The sequence below is a fragment of the Drosophila teissieri genome, chromosome 2R (genome assembly GCF_016746235.2).
Source record: "Drosophila teissieri strain GT53w chromosome 2R, Prin_Dtei_1.1, whole genome shotgun sequence".
NCBI classification, from domain to species: domain Eukaryota; kingdom Metazoa; phylum Arthropoda; class Insecta; order Diptera; family Drosophilidae; genus Drosophila; species Drosophila teissieri.
In genome coordinates this window covers 23,305,922-23,330,222 of record NC_053030.1, presented here as the reverse complement: position 1 = coordinate 23,330,222, position 24,301 = coordinate 23,305,922, and the positions used below count along the sequence as shown (strand labels likewise).

At 49.2% G+C, this 24,301-nt stretch overlaps 1 protein-coding gene across 1 annotated transcript; it reads right to left on the bottom strand.

Annotated features, from left to right (window-relative positions):
- Nucleotides 1-1,154: 1,154 nt before the first annotated feature.
- LOC122612149 (homeotic protein distal-less) lies at nt 1,155-22,791 on the bottom strand. The gene is made up of 7 exons (XM_043785574.1): nt 22,020-22,791; nt 19,921-20,096; nt 17,575-17,768; nt 3,230-3,371; nt 3,048-3,152; nt 2,765-2,981; nt 1,155-2,660 (listed from the first exon to the last, which is right to left on the bottom strand). The coding sequence occupies exons 1-7, from the start codon at nt 22,148-22,150 to the stop codon at nt 2,642-2,644; spliced, it is 984 nt and encodes a 327-aa protein (XP_043641509.1). The 5' UTR covers nt 22,151-22,791; the 3' UTR covers nt 1,155-2,641.
- Nucleotides 22,792-24,301: the final 1,510 nt, after the last annotated feature.

Here is a 24,301-nt window from a genome sequence, read left to right as displayed (position 1 = left end):
CCAGCGAATGACAGCAACAACGTTGGATGTCCCCGATGTGTCTAAGTTTGGTATGCGTCATTTTTACAAGGAAATTCCTCTGACTTTGTGGCTCAGAGTCCGAGTCCGAGGCCGAGACCGAGTCTCTGAGTGGGTCTCTCTGGAGTGGAGCAGTCCGGTCCTGCTGCTAATTTATGTAAACACGCTAAGTACAGTCCTAGCTGCACTTTGCTCCCTTCCCCTCCCCACCTTGCCCCCTCAATTAGAAGCCACTGAGCACGCGGAGCCGCGAATTCCGGCTGCAGTTTTAAATTGAAATCGCAAAAAGCGCTCACAAATGCAAAATTCTCCGCGATCTGGCATTCCACTGGCCGGCCATTGTCTTCTGTTGGCCGGGTCGAAAAGGTGTTGATTTAATGAGGCTCAGGCAGCAAAGGCAAACGCAGAGGTGGAACCCAGTGCTTGGGCCCATCGTTCCCTGCGAATACTGAGTGAATCCTCAGTTTTGAATCCGAAATCCAGCGGTGATTGACATGGCCTGGGATACTCTGGAACTCTGAAGCTCTGGAGCTCTGGAAGTCGCGTTGACAGTTCTTATGTCCTATGGCTGGAGTCTCGTTTCTGGGGCTAATTAATTGGCAGCAAATGAAACACTGGGACGCTTGAAGGAGGCGTGTAAATCAGTGTTTTCCTCACTTCGGAGGCATATTGCGAGCGCATCTCCATCCCTCGAAGCGGTGAAACGATGTCGCTTCGAGGACATAATGGAACCATTCATCCAGCCCGTAAAAGCCCGCCCGTTTCAAGCATATCCTGTTGCGCTCTTTCATGATTAATGGAACAGATTTTCCAGCTTCCTTCCGCCCTCCACGCAGATGCACAGATACGCAGATACTCAGATACACAGATACACTCACCGGCGCACACAGAGACGCACACACACACAGTTGCCACTTAACTTTTTCAAGTGTAATGCATTAATGTGCCGCCGACGTCCTTCCCCGCACCCCGCGCCCATTGCCATCCGTGTCCTGAAAGGACAGCCAATGTCCCTGGAAGTGGCCCTCAACTGGAACAAAGTGCGGTTTTTATATTTAAATTTTCTTTATTTTTATTGGGGTTTCGCGCTTTTTTCGTTTGCTTGATTTGATTTAAAAATTACATTAGTTGCTAAAATTTAAATGGGGAGGGGAGTCGCTAGGCTCTTCTGTGATTTGTGTTGCCATTTTCTAGATTACAACTAATTAATTAAATGCTAGCACATAAGGTTTGTTTATGCATTTCTCATTGATTTGATTTCGATTCGAATTTACCATGTGTTTTTGTTTAGTTATTGTTTTGTTTACATTGCAATCGCGCACCTAGACTCATCCACTCATCCAGTCATTCACTCATCCTATTCACTCGCCTGTTCATCGCACTCATTCACGCACTCACTCGCAGTTTAGGCGGTAAAGTATCAATTATTTCCTTTAGCTCTTGCTGTGGTTAAATTAAACTAGGGTGAAACACACGCACTAATTACCACTTAAACTAGATTATGTTAATCCATAATTACAGCTACAGCAAGCTCAGCAGCGAGTCGAATTTCGAGTCTGAATTCGGCTTGATTCGGCTTGATTCGCCTTCGATTGTTTGAATGGGATCCCTTGACATTTGAGGCGCCTTCTGCAAGCGGTCTATACAAAATGTACACTTTAAGCAATTACTTAACGCCCAAGAGGTTGGTAAATAAGATTATATTGCACAATAAAGAACGAAAGCGGGCTCTTCTGGGCTCTTCTGGGTGCAGGTAAAAAATACACAAAAAAATGAGAAGGACATTAATGAATTAAGAGGAGTTTTCCTTTTGCATTTGAGATCTGATTTTACTGATTTCTGTTGCTCGTTGCTCGTTCTTTTGCCTTTTCTCGACTCTTCTCTACTCAAGAACAAATCACTCGAAAGAAACTCTAAGATCAACAGCTGATTTCATTTGTTTGATTTCATTTATTTACGATGTAGATGTACTCTTTACGATTTATACTTTGTTGTTGCTCACTACATATAGTTACGTTCATATAGATAGGTTTATACATAGTTAATTTGCTAAATTAAACGAAATTAAAGGACACGTTTCATACTCTCTCTCTCTCTCTCTCTCTTCTTGCTTCTGTGATTGAGGAATGTTCTCTGCTTTAAGTATTTTTTTGTTTTGCTTTTCTTTTTGTGTTTGTTTGTGTTTGTGTTCGATTTCTTCTTAGCTAGACTACATTTTAGAACGACTTTATTCACGTTGGTAAACATACTATATTTATATTACGGTTCAAATGTACAAAACTTTACGCTTAACTTGCCAGTGCTCTTGCTTCTTCGCTTCTTTCTCGACACAGTTTATCAGTTTATGGATATTTTACAGGTTGCTATCATGGTTTATTGGCTAAGATATCGTGTGCTGCACTGCCCCGCCCCCGAAGGCCCTGCCAGCGAGGTCCTGCCGCTGGAGGAGGTGTTGGGCCTCCGCCTGGGCCGCCACCTGGGCCTGGTGCTGCTGCTCGAGCTGCTCCAGCTGCAGTTGGTGCCCCAGCTCCTGGCAGGAGTGCTGGTGAAGGGACTGGTGCTGCTGCTCCAGGCTCAGCTGGTGCTGCGTCCAGGCACCCGAGGGCAGCTGGTTCGGATGCTGTTAGACCGCCGGCCAGACACTGTGTGTGAAACGGAGCAGAAGGGAAACGGGGTTAGGAGATTTCGAGAGGGGGGTGAGCTGGAGCTGGTGGATAAGTCTGGGAAGGGGAGGGGGGAAACTCACGTCACTAGTGATGGATTCGTCTCGGGCTGGTACCAGTACTGGGGCACATAGCCACCCATCTGGGGCGGCGGGTTGTGGTGGTGCGTCTGCGGATGTAGCGTTGCCGCTGGATGAGGTGGTTGTGGCGTCATTTGGGGCGGCGGCTTGTGGTCGATCCAGTGCGGTTTTTGGTCCCACGGCGCTTGCGTCGGCGGACTGAGGCCCGTTGGTGGGAATTCTGTGGGCACAAAGGCAGCTGATGAAGTGGTTTCTTGATGCTGGGCCTCCGCGCAGCCAAACTCACCAGGTGAAAGCTCGGACACGGGTGTACTCGATGGCGTTGGACTGTGTCCGGGAGGTAGATAATGTGAGGGTGAGCCGCTGTTCGAGCCACCGCCGTTATTACCGCCTGTGGAATGGACAAGACAGAGAGTTCCATTAGTTTCATTCGGGCCACCCGAGGGTATCTCCCGTTTGCCAACTCACCACTGTGCATTTGATTGGGGCTATGCTGGCCGGGATTGGGTCCTCCGCCGCCCAGGGGCATGCCGCTGTTGGTGCCCGGGCCTTGGGCCGCCTTCATCATCTTTTTGTACTTGGAGCGTCGGTTCTGGAACCAGATTTTCACCTGCGAGCAAAGGTTGGATTCGATTAGCGTGGGAATTAACTATACATACAGCAAATGATTATCGACTAATGCGAGTGGACGGCATCCTTAATCGGGGCAGAACCCCGCTAACAGATTCATTTACGGCTGGAGATACAGAAACTGTGTAGCGTTGGCAGCTTTTCAAACAGCTTTTCAGTTGAAATTAAGAGTGAGTGCTTGTGAAAAGCGGCTGGCAGGAAAATGGCTCTATAAACTATGGATTTTGGCAGCGTGCGACACATATTCGCGTCTTAATCGCGCTGCAGCTCGAGATGTGTTTCATCAGTTGCGAAACCCGTATCTTTGGGGCACTAGAGGCGACGGCAGCCGAAAAGTATCTCGCGGATACTTTCGGTTTTCATTTTGGAGGGGCACTGGAGGCGCTCCAAGCTCCAAGCTCCAGCTGCTGGTAGAACTAATTGTGCGCTGAGCTGTGAGTTGTGAGCTGAGAGTTGTGAGCTGTGAGCTGGCGGAGCACTTCACTTTTGAAAGCGGCGCAGCTGAAGCTCCGCTGAATCCCCAGCCGAATCCGAGTCCAAATCTGAGTCTGACTCAGGCCCCTTTAAATACACATAGATACAAGCAGTAACAGCGCGTATCTAATGCTGCTTATGAGTGCGAGTGCTGCGAATATTGCGAGTATCTGCGAGTACGAATATCTGGGCCTGCAATCTTGCACGTTGACTCTGCCATGGCGTCCACGCTGAGCCAACATTGTGTTGTTTGTGTGTTTTATGCACATGTACGCGGCATTATAGATACTCTACCAGCACTAGCTATATAAACTTGCCCAGCCAGACTTGCTCAAGGTCGTTCTTCGCGGTTGGCTGGATCTTTGTGGCGCCGCTGGAGCTCGCTTTTTGTGTTTGGCGAATTTCACTGACTTTGGGCTTTCGGTTATTCGTTTTTGCCCATAAAACAGTCGGAGGAGACTCGGCTTTTATGTGCATTCCACCCATCGATTTCAATTAGCCGATAGCTACCAGAATTGACTGTCCGTTTGGGCTGAGCTATTCGATCCATTGTCGGATCATCGGATCATCGGATCATTGACATTGGCAGCCCCGAACTGCGGTAGCCGAAATCCACGATTGGATTTCCATTTCATTTCGGTGTTCAATCAAGCGCGAATCGCTATGTCAGGCCACACAGATCGCCCCAGCTAGAGATCGCCCCAGCTACTTTGGGCTACTGAAAATTCAAATTCATCTTTGCATATCTGGGTTGTACCAAGCAGAGGAAGGAACTGCCCTAGGAAACAATATTGTTTTCCGTGCATACACATTTGTTCAGATGTTACGCAAGGCAGGCCAAGCGAGAAATCTGCGGCAATAATAGACAACTGTCGAGGTCTCAAAAAGTAGGCACTTTTTGGAAACATTTAATCAAACACTTTTCTATGTCATTTGGCATTCACGGAGCTGAGCAGGTGTCAAAACTAATGGTCAGCAGCCTCTCAATTGTCAGCTTTAAAGCCATCCAGCGAATGTCTATATACATACATACGTTTGTTTAAACACAAAATAAATGCTCAAGCAAGATAAGCGAAATATCAACTCAACAAGTTCCCCCTTGCGAAGACGACGACAAAAAGTTTGCATGAGAGTAAAAGTGTCTTTCGAGTCCATCGGACGGACGGACGGACAGGAGGACAGACTGTCAAATGTCAATCAGCCTTATGCCGTGCGCGTTCCCCTGCCCGAATTTGTACCACTTTCGCATGAGCAAATATGGCAAAAACGGCAAGAAATTAGCATGTCACTGTGTCAACTCCACGGCAACCACAACGGATCGAAGCTGCCCGCTCGGCATTATCCTTTTAACCCACTTCGATGCGGATAGTCAGATGGCCAGCATGAAGCAGCGGCAGCATGCGACAGCAACACTTGCTTGATCACTTCCGCAATATGCCACTTGGCATATAATTCATGCAGTCAAACGCAGAATTGATGGCTAGCCAAGAGTCTGAGTCCGAGTCTGGGATGGCATGGGATGGCATGAGACCTGGGGCCTGGAGTTCCAAGTCGGAGGCAGGGGCAGATTGCAGATGGGTTTTATGACGACGGCAACGCGCTTCTCCTGCAGCCGGTGCTAGATCTTCACAGCCAAGTGGCTGGCGATGACGGGGCTCCAGATGGAGCTCCAAAGAGATGCAGAGAAGATGAAGCCACCAGGGAGGAGCGCGGAGTAGACGCCACTTGGAGCGGGCTTTCTAATTGCGAGCACTTGCCGTTCGAGCGACAAAAGCCAGTCACAAAGACAGAGACGGAGACACCTGTGTGCCCCAGCGAAGTGGTAACTGGTTCCGTGGGGCATTGCCAAATGTGTCGCAGGCCCCAGCCAGACTTTAATTCATTTGACAGTTGAGCATTTAAAACGTGGGAAAAGATAAGCCAATCCGTGGTAAGGCCAACCGATCCGTCGATTGATTTGTGTGGGATCCCTGTACATTTGTGGCTGTACGTATGTTTTTCCTCTTTCCGCGGAAACACTTCACGTCATCGCCGTTTTTCGTACGTATTTTCCCTGATAAATCACGTCGCAACTAGCCGACCGCCCCTTGCCAAGTCATAAAACGGCGGAGGAGCCGCCCTCCCTCGACCCACACCCAAAAACTTACGGCTTTATTAGGAAAAGCTGGCTGGGAGATGTGCTAAGCAAATAGAGAGACGGCTCGGACACAGATGCCTTGGCTTAATGACACCGACACCGCCCCAAAAACGTTGCATGGCATGGAGTCCGATGCTCTCCAGTGGCAAGTGGGCACTGCGAGCTGGTCATGCGGCTCCACAGCCTGGGTCCTGTGTCCTCTGGCCCCAACAGTTGTTAAACTTTCAATTCGAGGAGATCCCTTTCAAATAGCATTGTGTAATCTTGGCACACTGTTGTGAGATATTAAAAACACGTCCCTTCCCAATAACTGGCTAACATAATTCGATCCTTAGTGCTTAGTTACACCTCCTAATTATATCCACCTCCGATCTGATAGGGTATCGCGGCTTCTTCCTTGGGCAGCTGGCTGTTGCGAGTGCATTTCCACCTCGACCCGCCAACGATGTCTGTCTAAAAAGCAACAAAAATGTTTATGGCTTTTCCCCGCCACCAGGGGCAACTGCCACAACAACAACAACAACAACGATCTGCAGAAACAGCAACAGCGGCCGCAACAACAAATGGCAAGGCATGAAATGGTCTCAGTTTTGTTGCCACAAATTTATGGCTACCAAACGGAGTTTTCCCCTCATTGTTCTCAGCTTGTTGCTTGTTATGTTCGCTGATGTTGCTGCCGCTTTGGTTTTCATTCATAAATTCCGTGCAACAAGATTTTAGCATTTTTGCAGCACATTTTTGGTGCGAGAAATTTCAATTTGCTGGCCAAAGCGGTTAACATGAAAAACACTTTCTGGCGGCTTCTTTCAGCGCTGGCTTTGAGTTACGGCCAGGACCGCGGGCATTGTCTTAGCCGTTGATTAATAGCCGCATACGATTACCCGCTTACTCGGGATTATCGATTTCCGATCGGCATTTGCAGGCGCCAAATGTAACGAGGGCTAAACTTGCGATTTGCTCGCAAATTTGATAACCAAATGGATTAAGCGAGCCATTACGCATACGCCCAGTGGGACGCAGTCGCAGCTCAAGATCAGCCAGATCACTTTCGTTTTATTTTCGGCTATAGCCAAGCAGCTGTCCACTTTTATGAGCAACAACTTTCCTTTGAGTCGCGCAGCACGCGCCAGCTGACCAAACGGTTATAATCGCGCTGCAATCGCTAGCAAAACGCGTGCAACCCGCTTGCGCGGCAAATTTTAATTTATGCACAAGAGGAAAATCGTAAAAAAAGCACAGAGACCATAAAAATTTAAATAGGCGATAGAGTGAGAGCGAGAGAGGGGGAGGGGTGGGAGCGGGACAGGGACAGGTAAAAATCTGAGCTGCTGCGCGAAATAAAATTTTGATTTATGATCTTGTCGCTGAAGTTGTTCGTCAACAGCCGGCGACGGCAAGTAGCGTGTTTGCTGTGGTTGTTGCTGTTGCTGTTGTGGCTGTTGTTGCTGTTGGCCGAAGCTGCTGTACAAGTTTGTTGGCGCAACAAGTGCTTTCGGCCAGTATAACTCACTCGCCGACGGTCGGTCAGTCAGTCATTCATAAAAGCGGTGGCCGCGTGGCACTTTTGATTTTGTTGCCGTTGCTGTGCTGTTGCTGCTGCTGTTGTTGTAGCTGTAGCTGTCTTTATTTTGGTAAGCGCATGTTCGGGCCTGATTTTTATCTCCGGACAGTTAAAAACAAAAAGTAAAAGCCAACAAAACGCATTTAATATATTTCAGTGGCCGCAGCGATTGCAAATGCGCGATTGAAGCGATTGCAGCGATTAAAGCGATTAAAGCGATTGAAGCGACAACAGCAACTGTTGCGTGTGCTGAGCGCAGCCAGTTGGAGCTGGGCCCACCCTCGCGAGCAGCAGAAGACACTGTCTACTGCCCCATCCCACTGGCGGCCACAGAAACATCAGCATATTTCTTCCTCGACTTCTGCCGCTTCTTGGCCCAAACCCCCCGCTCCCCGCTCCCAAGCATGCTCTTTTGACTGCCATGGTTGACGGATTACGCAACTTGCCGGCCGTAGCATTTTCATTTTATTATTGTTATTATAAACTCTCCGCATTGTCGGTGGCGTTTTTCATTGTGCTTGGAAATTTGAACATTGCATGCGATTGTTTGTTGTTATACGCTCCGCGGCAGCAACAGCAACAGCAGAAACAACAGCAGAAACAACAGCACCTACAGCTCAACAAAAAATTTGTTTATAATTTTGAATGCAGCGAGCGGCAGCGGCAACAACAGCAATCGCCGCTAGGCAGGCAATGACTTCGAAACATATACAACAATGCCATGTCGTGGCAAAATATGGAAAAAAACGCTACAAAAAGTTTTCTTTTGAAAAGGTTTTTGTGTTTCCCGTGTGGCTGGCCTGCCCTAGAGTCAAGTGTCACGCACACTCCGTGCTCTGTTCTCTGTGCTCCATGCTCAATGCCCCATGCTCCATGCTCCAGCCCCAGTCGCAGCCTCAACTTTCAGCTCATTAAAGCCAACACCGCATGCTGAAGCCAGTTCAAGTTCGCTGCCTAAGTCTTTCGTTCTTGTTAGCAAGGAGAGCGACCCGCAGAAAGGGACGGCAACAGCTCTTGCAATGGATGGATGGGACAGAGCAAACAGAAACCTTCGCCGTTGCGAAGACGGAGACGTGCAACCAAAGTGATTTCCAAATAAAACCGTTGCGGGCTGTTTTGGGCAACGCCTTCCCGAAAAAACGAAATCCGAAAACTGAAAACCAAAAACTGAAAACCGAAAACAGAAAACAGAAAACCGAACACAGTAGAAAGGAAAGCGGCAGCAACAGAGTTCCAGCAAAAAGCGCTCCCAGGCTTCAAGGCCAACAACGCAACAGCGCAACAACGCCTTGAATCCGCTCCCCTGCTCCAGCTCTGGACGCAGCTCGGACCCGACTCCATGGAGCAAGATCGCTGCCAGCAAATGAACGCAAGTTAACACCGGCCGATCCGGTCGCGTTCAGTCCAGGCCCCGACAAATTGAAAGCAAATCGATGCCCGTTCAAAGTTGAAACACGTGGCCGCAATGTAGCAGTGCCGCAGTGCAGCAACGCAACTCTGACCCCGTGGCAACTTGTGAACTTGTGGCAGCTTGTTGGTGGCAGGCACGTGGGGCGGCTGCAGCAGCCCACTGCATTGCAGACAAATTAATTAGCTTTTAATTCCACGCTCATCGCAGCTACTGCTGCCGCGCCAGCCGCATTTCAAAGTTCACTGAGCCCCAGTGGAGCCCACTGGAGCCCAGTGGACATTGGGATGCAAAGTATGCGGCCGACTGACCATTTTTGGGTCACCGCCAGTGCCGGTGCCGGTGCCAGTGCGCTTTTCCCTCGGGGGCCGCGCACGTTGTCCCAGCTATGCCATTGATCTTTATCAATGGAGCCGGAGAAGGAGTTGCACGCCGATAGAGTCGCCAGTGCCATGAATGAAGCTCTCGGCGATCCCGGCTAGATTCATTAATTTATGCATATATAGGCAGTGCGGTGCGTAAAAAGTGAATGAGATGAGCGAAACCAGACGCACATGGAGCAGACGAAGCACCGAGCTCCTGGCCAGTTATGAGCTGCGCCAGCGGTGGCTAGCCCCTGCTTAATAAACAATAAATATGCAATTAGGCAAGGCCAGACGAGAGAGCTGTTTATATAAGATGTTCCCTCCGTTCTATAGCCTCTCTAATAGCAATTAACTCCGACTTGGATACTTGGATACTCGGATACTTGGGGACTTGGATACTTGGAGTGGACTGAAACGAAGCCAACGGCGATGCGATCGTGGCGGCAGCTGCTAATGAGAAACGCGGCAGCGACGAGTGGAACAATTTTTATAGACGGCCGTGTGTAAATGAAGATATTGATCTAATTTCTATATAGCCATGATTGCTCAATCGCCGGTCGCAGCATTTCACCAGCTTTCGACCCGAACTCGCTCAAAGTCATATTAATTATGTTGTTAGGCCGAGTTAGCCGAGTCTGCAGCCTCTTGGAGCCTCTTTGGTAACGGAGCTGGGATTCTGGCTAAGTCTGACTAAGTCTGGCTAAGTCGAGCGACAAGTACAGCCGCATGCCAACTGCCAAATTAGCCGCGGCCAAGGACAAATCGAGCATTTTACTAACTCAATTAGTGCTTAGCTGGCCGAGAGAAATGCCTGGGTTGCCATTTCGAGAGCACTTCGCTTCGCAGAATCGATTAACGATCAGGGACCGATCAGGGAATCAGCTGAACTATGTACCATGTACTATGTGCCGTGTACTCTATGGCTGGATGACGCTCATCCGGCCCAAAGCGATTGTCAATCGCTTTTGGATTCAGACTTCTTGACGCGATCGCCTCGCATTGTGCAACAAAGTGCTGTTGTCAAATCCGGAAACTGTTCCCATGTTCGCTGCGAGTGCGAGCCATTGAAAGCAAAAAACAGCGACTGCTGATCGCTAAAAAGCTGAATACTGAAAACTAAAAACTGAACACTGAACTGTGGGCACTGAACACTGGGCACTGAAAAACGCCCCAAAGCAAACGTTCAAAGCTGCTCTGACTGACTGGCATGCAATGCGACTGAGAACTTTGCTTTTTTGATTCACCTGCAAAGCCTTGAAATTTTGTAATTCTAATTCCCCGCTGAAACACTGACTCAGTTCAGCTTTTGTAATCCATCAGCGCGGCAGCAGCGCGAAATTATGATGAAAAAATCCGCAGTAGCAGCAGCAGCAGCAGCAGCAGCAGCCGCAGCTGACGTACACAAATTGTTCAACAATAAATCGGCGGCAGCATTTGATCAGCAATTGTCAAGGTGAGATTTTGAGCAGATACAAAAACAATAACTGCGATCATGACGGCGGCAGCGGTTGGAGCAACAACCACAAGTGCAGTTTCCAGTAGAAGTAGAAGTGGTTGCCCAAGGGGCGGAAAGAGGGGCGTGTTCGAAATAAGCAATACTCACATAGTTTGTATTCAGTATACTGTAGACATACTCGTACTATATAGATATATTTCGAGCGGACTCGCTTAGTCAGTCAGTCGACTTTCTGCAAGTCTAAATCGCCTCTACAGTCACTGCAAAATGTTAGTCATGTCTAAATTAGTTTTCGGCTCTCTACTCGTAGCAAGTGTCGGTGCAGATCATTTGCCACTATGTTTGGTAGAGTCATTAATTCTTGGAGATGACTAACTTGTTGGCCAGAGAGAGAGAAACGTTCTGGTAGATTTCCGTGCAGCTGCAGGTGGGGGAAACCCCGAAACTTGTTTAATATTTATGCGATTCTTCTGAATTCAGAATCGACACACTCCCAATCAATCAAGCTGGACTTCGAACTGGGCCCCAACAATAGACTTGATTCCCAGCTATCTAGAAGTGGGGGAATCCCGTAGCAGCCTGGGAAAGGAAACTCCTAGGTGGGCGGGGTGCACTTCACCTTCCCAGCCATCTTCCCGGCCATCAAGCTCAATTAGATGGCCCAATTATAAGCGGCCAATTGTCCAAGCAGCCATGGCCACCCGCCCCATCGAAGTGCACTCGAAGGAAGGCATTTTCCGCACGGCTGACCAGATTCCGGAGCGAAATTAAATGGGGAGACGGGATGGTGACCCCCCTTCCCCTCGGTGGGCAGAAATCATTTTGTGGTCAGATCCATCGGCCAGATAATGACAAACAAAACTGGGGGAAAAACGCTAACAAAAAAGTGTGGCGGCTAATTGTGCAATTTATATAAGCGCATTCTTTCACTGGGCTGCTTTTTGTTCGCTCGCCGGGGCTGGTAATTTAAATATTGCTCTTCAGCGCTGTCCCCCTTGTGTTTGTGAGTCGCAGTCGCAGTCGGAGTCGGAGTCGGAGTCGGAAAATGAAATCATGGTCAACTGACTATTATTTGTCGCTTACACACAGTTTCCCTATGCATTTTCACAGCCAGATAGATCATGATAGTGCTGCTGGCAGCAACAAAAGAGTCGAAAAAAGACCCGCGAGTTAACCAAGCGTTAAAAGTTTGTTGTCTCGCCATTGTTGTCGTTGGGGGAAAACCTCCAAGGAAAATTTAAGCCACTTGATTTCCGATCTCCCACCAACCACCAACCCCTCGCATCTGTAGCTGTATTTGTATCTGTATCTGTGCATGCAGGCAGGAAAGTCCCGCTTTAATTGGTGTCAGAGTACAAGGCTGCTGAGAGGATGGGTGGATGCGGGAGTCAGGACATTCGAGTGCGGCTAATTGGCATCGCGTTTACAAGGCCAAACAAGTGCAGAAGGGTTGCGAGTTCGCCGGTTCGCCTGTTCGCCTGTTCGATATCTGCAAATTTGAGAACCAATTAAAATATGAAACCAGCCTGTCTCCGAACAGCAAGAGAAGAGCCACCCACTGGAGCGGGCTATCTTGGCTGGCTCGGGCCCATCACTTCCTCCGAAACCAGTTGGGCCGCAGCCTCGGAGACTCCGCAATAAAATAATAATTATTATTATTATCGCATCGGAGAAATCTGCCAACCAGGGGCATCCTTGGCTCCGCATCTGGCCAGTTTCTGGTCAGTTTCTGGCCAGTTTCTGGCTTGTTTACCTTTCCGCCGTGTGTCAGCAAATGAAGCCGTAATTAACCCTGCCTGCCTCGCTCGTTGGCGTTTTGTTGGCCAATAGACCGATGGCCAAGATACCTACGGCACAGATAGCCACTATGCCAGGCACTCCAGCTATGCGCGATAATAAAAAGTCGTAAAACTTTATTTATTTGAATACTCTCACTTGAGCAGGCCAATAACAGCCTTCCCCCTTTCCCCATTCTCCACTCCGCACAGCTCGTTGGGGCATTTTGTAATTTCCTGAGCATTGCATACGATTTTGATCGAAACGCTGACGGATGGGGATGGGGATGGGGCAGCAAATGGAGCCGGGGCCGGAGCTAGAGCCAGTTTGAGCATTTTGAAAGCTGCCAATATTGTGAATGAAACGCGAAACTTGCTTTCAGCCCAGGGACCTCAAGCTGGGTGGAAAGGCGGTGGAAAGGCGAGTGTAGTTGTGGTTGTGGATGATGACCCATGCTGAAGACAAGAGGAAGCCGTAAATGTTGGGCCACCATTATAGGTTACCCTATCCCCCAGGCTGTTGGCTTTCATTTCTGCCATATATGCTGGCTAGGGATTGGACGATCGGCTACTTGCATGAAAGTTGTCTCTTTGCCAACTGGCTCACTTTGGGTTCTCATCCATCTGTCACTCCCGCGAAAACAAGCATTCAGCTCTTCTGTACTTGTATCTTTGACACTAGTCGGCTAGTCCGCTAGCTGGATCATCTTTTTGGCACGCTTTGTGGGTTAACTTGAATCTCGGATCGCTACCTGCCACCGCGAATTATGTCAGCTGCAATCGAGATTGCACAAGCGGCACGTAGCCACTCATCTGAGCCATCTGCGATCTGCGGATACATCCACGAGTCGAGTCTGGCTATCCACATGTGTCCGCTGAGCTCTTGACTGGCGTTAGATTGAGCTCTCTTCCAAATGCAAATGCGGTCGGCGGAGCAGGCTGGAGAAAGGGGAGGGGGAGGTGGCTGGAGAAGGAGAGCCGCTGGGGAGAAATTGAGAAACGCTCGCGCGGCAGAGAGCTATGCATCATTGTTAATGGCAACTTGTTTGTTGTCGAATGTCGCTGCTGCCGCTGCTGCTGCTACGAGTGTTGTAGTACTAGTGGTGTAGTAGCACCAGCACCAGCACCAGCATCAGCATTGATCAAACTTAATTCAAAGTTCCTGTTACGCGAGCAGCGCTGCAGAATTACGACACAGGGGGGCACGGGGCGGGGAGTGTCTGGCGTTGCAGCAATATGCGTGCGATTAAGACGCAAGTGCGGCTGCTTAGTTACAGCGTATTATGTGCCATAATTTAATTGACATTGCCCGCGTAAATCAGGCAATCACTGATCTGATATACGATGTGTTGCTGTTGCTGCTGTTGTTGCTGCTGCTGTTGTTGCTGCTGCGGCTGTTGTTGCTGCTGCTGCTGCTGCGGCTCTGCCCGCAGCATAAACGAACGTGAGCTGAGCATTTAAATGCGGTCAGCCAGTTTTTCATTTTTCTCGCTTAGCCGTTGATACTAACTAGACACTTGTATTATTTAAATCAAGTTGTGCTAGTTTTTTTCCTAATACAATAAAAACGCGCGCATTTTTCGCCGCTGCCGCTGCTGTGTGTATTATTTGATGTGGAAATTAATTTAATTTCGTTACAAGTATTTTGTTTGGCCTGGAATTCCAGCGAAGTATCATTTTGGGTTTCTCCGCGGAGTCCATGACCTTTGCGCCATACCAGAGCATTGGCCACGTCTCACGTTAGGGGTGGAGCAGCAGACTTATCGCTGCCTGGAGCCCCCAACCCCCAGTCCCCAGTCCCCAGCTCCCAGCTCGCCGAGATGCCCCAGCCAGGCGAAGGTGTGCACCGTGGGCGATGCGTCTGCGTCTGCGTCGTCATCAGACCAAGTCTGATCTGCGTGCAGCGGAGACTCGCGGAGACTCGCGGAGCTACAACAACACCAGCCGCGCAAGACACACTGAGAACACTACACACCAAGCACACACACCACACACATGCACACTCACGCGGGCGGACTCATAAAGCGGGCGTTGTTGATTTTTGAAGACAGGCTCGGGCAGCAGCAGAGACCCACGGCGAAATGTTAGTGCAAACAAGTCGGGAACTGAAACAAGCTGCAAACGAGCTTTTGATTCACAACTCATCCTATTTCATTTGAGTTTCTGCTCTGACATTGGGCTCAATCTGTCGTCTGTGTTTGGTTTGTCAAAGTGAAAAGACTGGCTATTGTAGGGTACGATTTGCTATAACTTGTGAATAAATTCACTTAGCTTTTACCAGCCAAGCTGTTTATAGAGATCATCAGTTATGCAACTGGCAGCAGCACCAACATTTTTTGCCGGTCCTATGCCCCTTCTTCCGCGGCTTTTTGCTCCCACAAGCGCCGTTTTGGCAGTTCGTCTGCCAAATCCTTTGTTTTCAGCCAGCGTGGCCTCCTACAAATTTCGTGGCTTTTGTGGCCGTCTCGTTGAGTTTGTGGCTGTTGTTGCTGATTCAGTTGTTGTTGCTGCGCCTAAGAGCCTCGGCGGAGGAACCAGATCAAAATGCGCCGATATGAGCTCATAAACACGCAGTTTAAAAGTATTTTTTATTATTTTATTTCATTTTGCGTGGCGCGGCTTTTGTTTCTGCTCGTCTTCGTTTTTCGGCAATGAAGATCGGAGCCACGAAAGGCGAAAGGGGAAAGGAGCCTGTGGAAAGGGGCTCGCACGGACTGTACATACAGTTTTGTCTGGCGCTGTCAGCAGGAGTCTTTGCTTTTCGGGCACCGAGAACATTTGGCAGTCCACTTGAGCGTTCTATGTAATTATTCAATTAGTCGGGGTGCAAAAACGAGCCAGATAGGGAGACACAGTAGCCGGGATTTTGCTCTAATTGAAACTTAATTATTCTCCGAATGTTTGTGTTTCTACAAACTCCAACCAAGTGTTTCTGTGCTCTGTGCTCTGAGCTCATTAACAGTCACCGGATGCACTTTCAAATCAAGCGAACAGCAAGTGGCCAAGTGAAAGATGCAACTGGCAAACGAGTTTTTGCTGCCGAAGCAGCAGCAACAGCAGCGGCAGCTAAAAAATCATAATAAAATTACCATAATTATAAAAAAAGCTGTAAAACAGCGAGTAGTATGCCACATTTTTTTGCGCTAAAGTTTTCGACTTTGGCGCAGGGAGAGTGGCTGCTGCTGCTGCTGCTGGCCGGCAGGTGTTAGAATGGACAAGTTGCTGTCAGCTGAGAGCTCGGACTTTAAGGCACAGAAACCGAATTGTATAACACGCCCCGAAAAACAAAAACCTAACTTACTAGTAGAAAGACACCCCACCGCCCCTGATGGCTGAAGACTGAGGACTGAAGGCCGAAGGCCATTAAGCTGGCCTGGTGTTTGTGCAACGCATAAATCTTAGGGCCAAGCACAACGGTTTGTTTGCACGGCCCAAACATTGGCGTGTACTGGCGACTAGCCTCTGACCATCGCAGACCATCAGACCATCATGACCAGGAGCAGCTCCTGAACCTGGCCAAATCAATAAAAAACTTCCGTTGCTCAAACGACGAGGGCGGTTTTAATTAACACGCGGCCCGAGTTTCGTCGACGGCCGCGTGGAAAGCGAAAGCGGCCAAAAGCGACTTACACCCCAAATGCAGTCATAAATTCAGGCTTTTGGCCAACTCTGTAGCGTTTAACCCCTTCGAGACCCGCGGCCACGGAGCACTGAGATAGATCGCGTTGATTGTGTCGCTGGGGGCGCAGGGGCGTGGCTATTTGCTTAGCTGCCTCGATTGACAGCTGCCACAGTCGCGACTTCGGGAAATCAGCGTCTCTCCCGATTCTGCGGGGTGACTAACAATGGGTCTGGCTTTGTTGGTCTCCATACCTAAACCCGAACCCATACCCAAACCCAGTCGCAGACCCAGGCCCAGGAGAATTTATTACACAGCCGCCGTGTGGCACGCCCGTTCTAGACCCGATGCCCGCTTCCCGATCCCCGGTGTGCAGTACATATTCAAATATGTATCTTGATAAACAACTTGCGGCGGAGCAACACCCACGCCACCAATACCGAGCCAGTCGCAAATACACAGGGTCTTCAACTTGTTTTACAAGTTTTTCCTTACAACATTATTGCGCCCCTCGCCGCGCAGTTTCGGTTTCTGCCCCTCCGTCGTGAGCACATGAACTTTCGTGGCACACTAATTCAATTAGGAAGCCCACGCCCACTATCAATAAATTTCTCAAAACACGAGACTCATTCACGGCAGCGTTTCGCAAACGCTGCTGGTCGCGACTCATCTGGAAAGCCATTAAATGGAGCAGTGGCAACTAGACGAACTGGGAACTGGGTACTGGGCATCGAGTATGAGTGCTGCGAGTACGAGTGTGAGTACGAGTATGAGTAGTACTTGACTTGGGTGGGTGTTGCCTGTGACAATGCCGGGCCACCGCCCCCGCCCCGCGCCCGGGAGACCTCCCTGCCGTGGGCAGCAGCGCGTGCAAAAACAAAACCGAACGGCAACTGAAAAACTTTTCACAAAGTTGACATTGACACACGTGGAGGAGCAGCAGCAAAAAGAACATTACAATATTGCACATACGCCCGAGTGGCGTGTTGTCAAGGGAGAGGGTCACAGGCGTAGGAGGTTGCCATTGTTACTTGTTCGCTGTTCGCTGTTCGTTGTCTTGGCTCGTTTGTCAGTCAGCATTAGAGACATGTCAACAATTCAATTGGGAAAACGGCAACTAGCCGCGGGCGCAGCCAATGAAATGGTCAAAGGATCCTGGCTCCTTGAGTTAGCAGCGTTGGTGGTTGTGAGGGTAAAGTGTTCCCAGTTCAATGTAGATGTAGATCTTAACTTTGAATGACAATATATCCTAACACTAATGACTTGGGAGCCCTAGCCTTTGCTCAACTTGAAATGCAGAGTTATGGCTGCAGTTCCTATGGTATTTGTAATATCTGTATAATATCTAACCCCGTTCCCCGCCCACCAGAGATGGAAATGGAACTCACCTGCGTTTGCGTGAGGCCCAGACTCGCCGCCAGCTCCGCCCGCTCCGGCAGGGCCAGGTATTGGGTGCGCTGGAAGCGGCGGTTGAGCTGCTGCAGTTGCAGCGAGCTGTAGATGGTGCGGGGCTTGCGCATCTTCTTGCCCTTGCCGTTGACGCGGAGGCCGGAGTCCTCGCACTTGTCGGAGATGGAGAAGTCTGCGGGGGAGAGGGAAGAGAGAGAAAACAATGCGATGAAAGGAGCAGTTCAGCAGTTGAGCAGTTGGGTAGTTGGGAAGTCTGTAAATGGCAGGCTGGAGCTGAAACTGGGCAGTGATGAATTTATAATCAGGCTATGGAATTATGGCCAGAATGGCCCTTTTTGTGCCCGTGCACCAAATGCATATTTATGAGCGAATTCCCGCCGCAGCTGGAATGCATGAAACTGTTACATTTATGGAGCTGCATTAATTGCAGCCGCATCGCTTAGAAATCGGGCCCGCTCCACTCGAATATCGATTCGTTAAGTAACTTGTAAATGTCAACGAATTAGCGTTAATTGCCGAAGCGAAAGTTCAAAGCACTCCACGACGGAGTTGTCCACACGGCTCATAAAACTATATAGTGCGATGATGATGATCGGCCGACACTCAAGTTCAATGAGCGACGACTGCAACTGTTGACGTGGCTAATTGTTCGAAAACAACGCACGGAGCCACCAAACGAACTATTATTAAGTGCCAAATATGGCCACAGGTGTGTGTCTGTATCGGTATCTATATCCGTATCTGTATCCGTATCTGTAACTGTATCTGTATCTGTGCCTGTGTCTGCGTATGTGTCTGCCATACGAGTGTTGGTGGCGGCAGTGTATTTTTGGCGCCCGAGCAGGCGCACGTGCTGCACACTCTTAATGGCAGAATGGCAAGACTGAGTGCGGCGGAGCAGCAGAGATGGCGGCACTCACTGTCACCTCGGCCACCTCCGCCGACTCCGCCACCCAGCGCCCATTAGTCTTCAGAGAGCGTTAGTTGTGCGAGTGGACGGACGGCCGCCATTGGGCCAGTTCCCTCGGCCACTGCCACACATTCGCCCATAACAGAATGGAGTAATTAATTACGGCTAACGAAAGCCTAATTGCAGCAATTATGATTACGAGCACCTGGGGATTCCTTCTAACGATCAAACGATCAGCTGCTTTGCAGATCTCTTGGCCAGGTCCAAGCGATGAGGCGGTTTCAAGAGCAAGTGCACCAAGGTTAATTGGCCCACGTTGCGTATGAGTGACGAAAGTCGAAGACAACAAATGGAGGCTGGCTGAAGCGTTGGCGTTGTCGTTGTCGTTGTCGTTGTCGTTGTCGTTTTAGTTAGTAATGTTCCACTGTTTTTACTACTGCTGACGGTGCTCACATCCCCGACAATGGATAAAAATGAATTGCTTTTCACTCACCGAAAAGCGAAACTGCTCAACCAAAACGCATCGAAATAGCAACAAATTGTTCAACAAATACGAGAGACAGCCGCATCAGCAGCAACAACGAGTTGTCACAGTCAAGCGCGCAATTATGCCAGAGACTGGGAAAAATGTTCCAAAAAACATAAAGAACACACAAAAAGCAGAGAGATGTGAAAATAAATAAAATGGGAAAATTGCACGTACGTGGATGAGCAACAAAGAGCTGCCGGAGGTCCCACAATTTCAATAGAATACGTTTCATGGGAAGGAAAAGTCACATAAATATTAAAAAAAGTAAACCTTTCGTTCTAAGCGTTATATTTAACCTCAAATTGAACCTGGCATTTCTGAGTTTAGTACGTGTACCTTGCCTCTAAGGAACTAAGTTTGATTCTGAACAACTTCTGATTTGAAAAAGGGCAGAAACTGAAAACAACAAAATATTTGTCTTAAAGAGTGTCTACTTAAGTGTTCACTCTACACTATATAACCTATAAGAGGGAAATAAAAAGACCTTAAAAGAACAACTTAGGGGAAGTTATACAAGTTCTACAAGAAAGGAAGTGTAATAATGAGACGTATGAACACAATGAAGTCCTAACAACTTTATCTTCGATCTGCTGGCTAAGTATTTCTACAACCGATTGAAATTGAAATTTGATAAAAGTGAAAAGCACCGCAGTCGCGAGAGCACAGTGAGGGCAGCCTAATTGAGACGAGTCGAACTTGAAGTCAACGAGCAAACAAAGCCCGCAGAAGACGACCACAATGGCTCTCGACGGCGTTGAGCTCTCGAGTTGAAGTGTCGCCAAAAAATAGACAAGGAAGCGGCGGGCGAGATCTTCTCAAGATCTCTTTTCCAACAAAAGACCCGGATCTCGGGGGGAATAGGTCTGGGCTGGGAGCAGTACTTACCATCCTTCGGTGGACTGGCGCAGGGCGGGGCGTAGCTGCCCAGGTGGTAGCCGGAGTAGGAGTTCTGGTGCATTGGCGGGAACGGGTAGCCGAGGGCGCTGCGCGGACTGGGGAAGCCGGAGTCCTGGCCGCCCTGCGGTCCGAAATGCTGATAGGTGCTCCGGATGCCGCCGTACCTGGAATGCCGCAAGTGCACGGAAAATAATCAATACGTGGCTGTAAAAGTAGCTGTGGCTAGTGGAAGTAGTGGAAGTAGTGGAAGTAATGGAAGTGCCGTTCCACCGGCTGTGAATGTGAATGAATCGTGCCGGGGACAAAACTTTTCCTCCTTGCGTGTTTTGTCTACACTTTTCACTATTCACTATTAAATTCAAACGTCGCCGCGGCTGGGACGGCGTTCGGCCGGGAAAATATCAAAAAGTGGGCCCAAAATGTTTCATGTTTAATGCAAGAAGCGTCGAAACGAAAACTTTTTCTCTCACAACAAAAAATTAGGCTGGCGGAGAGGCAGGACATTTTCGCCATGACTTCATTTACACAAACCAGAACCGACACCAAAACCGAAACCGAAACCAAAACCAAACCAAAGCCCGAACTTGATGCGGCTTAATATATCAAAGAAAAATCAATACGAGTGTCGGAGTCGCTGTGTTTTAGTTTCGGTTTGGTCCGCAGTTCCGTTTGCAGTCCCGCTCGCTTGCGGTAAATATTTTGTTAACACTTTGCGGGCGAACAGTTGAGCAAGTTCCCATGCATTATGTTCCGAGCGAACTGCATGAAATATTCAACGCTCTCCTGGCCCCTCGAACACGGAAACGGAAGCGGGCCGATAGCAGCAGAAACCGCAACGGACAGCGGCCAACGGACAACGGACACCGGACAGCGGATAGCGGACAACATGGCAGCCACTCCCGGGGACGGAGAAGAGTCGTGGCCAGGGACAACTCCCGAGGGCTGGTCGGCGCAGCCATGCATTCCAAGTCCCAGCCCAAGAGGCCAAGAGCTCAACACGCACAAATGACAGAGCAGTGGAAACCGCAAGGCTCAAAAAGCAAGAATGCAATAAAATATGTATAATGAAAAATCGAATCGTGCGTTGGGAAAACAATTTGCGGCTGCAAACAGTTCGCCGAGTGAGCGGTAACAGTAAACAGACCACGAAGCCCGACTTATTTCTACCCCTGCTCCACTGAGGAACGGATAGTGGTATAGTTGTATAGTTGGATCGTTGGATAGGACAGAACAGAACCCTCCGGAGCAGACGCTTATTTAGCACACGGACCGGGAGTAAACTACACTTAATTGAATTTATTTTTGGCTTCCGCTTGCCGGCCAGCCAGGCACCAGCATGAACTGTAAGCTGTAAGCCGGAAAGTGCAGCTGAAGTGATTTTCTTAATCAAAACTAATATTGTGGCGAGACCCCAACGCGAAATCGATCCCAAATATAATATCACAGAGATGGAAAACTGACGGGAACTTTCATAAAGCCTAAGTCGATTGGCTAAGGGCCTACTGAAGAAAATCACAAATATTCAAATTTAAAATTTTGATTCGGAATTGATATTATACATTTAAGGAAGAACAAAATAGTTTTCATCATCATTCATTTACTAATCTATAAATCTACAATTGGTATCTTTGATGTTTCAAGTCAACTACTTTTGAGTAAGATTTTTAATATTGTAATATAAACACCCATCTATAACCCTACAAGTAGGGTTAGGCTAAACAATTACACACATTTTAATATCCTTCTTAGTTAACTTTGTTTCATTAAAAAGAGAACTGTACTTTGTTCTTCAAAATTCGATTTTTTAAATATGATGTAACATTGTAATCAGTTTAGATATGCATGAGCCTAAACTGCAAATTATTTCTTGTTAACTGTACGTAATTGAAGTGTACGGATAGCGCTCTCTAGATGCATTTAAAAGATTGGAATTAGAGTTTTGGGAACGCCCTGGCCACCAACTCCTTGTTTCGCGGGTGTGTCAACTACTCCGCACACTAGATGGAGTTCCGATAAGTTTGGCTCTAGAAGGGCTGAAGTCTGGCGGAGATCAAGCCGCCGACTCCAATGATCTGGGGGACACTCACCCGGCGGCGGCGTGCTGCTGCAGCTCCACGAAGGCGGACTTTCCGGGGATGTTGATGCCGGGCGTGACGCTGGCCGCCGTGTTCCCGCCGTCCATGTACTTGGGCGTGTGCGGCGCGTCGGGGGCGTCCATGCCGGACTGGGGGGTGCTGGGAGGCCCCTCGTAGGGGCTCCCTAGGTCCGTGAAATTGAGCGTGTTGGCGCCTATTGAGGCCACTTTATCAAGAATTTTGACGGCTGTTCAGGGGGATGCGCGCGGGAAGGAAGTTCGCAGCGATCCGATGGCAATGATCAGCTATACTTGCACAGTTGGAGAGTGTGTGGTTGGATGGTGGACTTGTGGAGTTGTGGTATTGCTAGGACACAGAGTCTTGGCTTCAGTTCAGTTCGGCGACTGTGATAGTTGGGCGGAACTGTCGAGCGCGTAAATCCTTTCAGCTGGCGAGGAGGCACTTTACTCAGCACTGACACTCAACTTGTTAGCAACTCAACGCACTCGGAATTGCTTTCTTGTATCACTTCGATTTCTGGCTGTGCATATTCTTGTCGATTTTCACGATTTTCAACTCCGTGTTGGGAATCAATTAAATCAATTCAAATCAAATTAAATCAAATCGGATCGGATCGTATCAGATCAGATCGGATCACAACGAATCACTTTCTAGTCCGCGACGGATCACTCAGCTCGACGCAAGAACGCAGAAGCGCAAGGCGCAAAACGCTAAACGCAAAGCGGTACGACGGATCGACGACGGCAATTCAGCGGCGAGAACAGCGGCGACGACTGCCCACGAACAAAGTGCGTATACGACTAGGTGAGGTTTTCGCGGCGCGGTTGCGCGAGACTTCGACTCGCTGCGCTGTCGCTTTGCGGCCGTGCCGCTTTGCCGCTCTGTAGCAGTGGCGTGCGAGCGGCGCAGCTGCCAATCCAGCGCCGTGCGTCGGAGCGGGACGGCTGCTGAGGCCCGAGCCGCTGGCAGCGACTCTCGCCGAGCGTCGCCAATCGGGTGGTTTGCAACCGGTTTTCTCGGTGGTGTCTCTGTGTGGTGGTGCAGAAACCGCACCAATACCATAAATTTCCCCGTTGCGGACGCACGGGGTGGGGGTGGGGCTGGGCTGTGGGCTCTGGGCCCCGTTTTTGTGCCGCTCAAGTCGACAACTTTGTCTAGGTCTAGGGCCCGCATCGAGATTGAGGCGTGGCCTGTCGCCCCACGTCCCCCGCGGATTATGGGGGCCATGCGGACGTGTATATGCAAATTCCAGGGGGAACTGCCCGTGGAAAGTGCAAATATTTTGACGTTTTAAATAATGTTGATTAAATGCAAAGGTCTCAATTATTAAATTGAATGTTGAACCTGTAATTTGTCTTCTTATTTAGCCGCTGCTCCTTTCGGGTCTTATTTTCGGATCAATCGAAACTGTGGCACACGCATTTCCATGGGTAATCAACAGTTGCGGACAACAGACGAATTAACTTAATGATTTGTTTACGTTTTTCAATCGGTGGGCTTGCTTGTCGGGGAAAGAACGCTACGCACACGGATAACGAAGCGTAGTACATAGATATGAAAGGACGCTATCCTTTCACAATGATACCTTTAACTTGAAAATCCTTTTTAGGAAGTCTTAAAGCCTCCTTGGAGTTGGCACTCGTGGCGCCACCTAGTGGCCGCCTTTGGCAGCCGCAAACCAGTCTATCGGGCCAACCTGCTCACCTGTCAAACACACGCACACGCACACACACACCCTCGCAGTCGCACTCGTACACACATACCTGCGCACCCAGCACGCCCCCTGCTGAGAGCGCAAACTCTCTCGCCACGCCCCCTCCAGCGCTGCACGAGAGAGCGGAGAGCGCGCGCAGGTCCAATTCAAAATGGCGTCCTTTCGGCCACATTATGTCGCTTTGTGGCTTGGGCCAAGCGACACGGACCGTTTGCTCGAGCGGACTTTTCATTCACAAGACAAAGTCGCCGACCGGAGAGAACAGCGGAATTTCCACCTTTATCCGCTTCGCCTAACTGGGAGTTGAAGCGGCGGTAAAGCGGTCTCCACTGCCCCTTCCCCGTCTCCGTACCCGTCACCCAAAAGCGGACAGTTGTCACCTGAGAAGGATTTCCGCTAAAAGTGGAAAATATGCATATGCATGACTTGGAGCGGCGCTATTAACCAGAACCAGAGTGCCGCAAAAACCGAATTGAGTTTATTTATAAAAGTTAATGTTATATGTATAAATCGAGCATCCAGTGGCGGTAATTGAGCGCCTGATCTGCGACTGAAATGC

Excerpts from the sequence above, each read along its gene's own strand:
- LOC122612149 (XM_043785574.1), bottom strand. The coding sequence starts at position 22,150 with ATGGACGCCCCCGACGCGCCGCACACGCCCAAGTACATGGACGGCGGG. Across the intron at positions 3,372-17,574 it reads TGGGCCTCACGCAAACGCAG|GTGAAAATCTGGTTCCAGAA; the intron begins GTGAGTTCCATT and ends CTTTGCTCGCAG. Across the intron at positions 2,982-3,047 it reads CGTGTCCGAGCTTTCACCTG|AATTCCCACCAACGGGCCTC; the intron begins GTGAGTTTGGCT and ends TTGTGCCCACAG.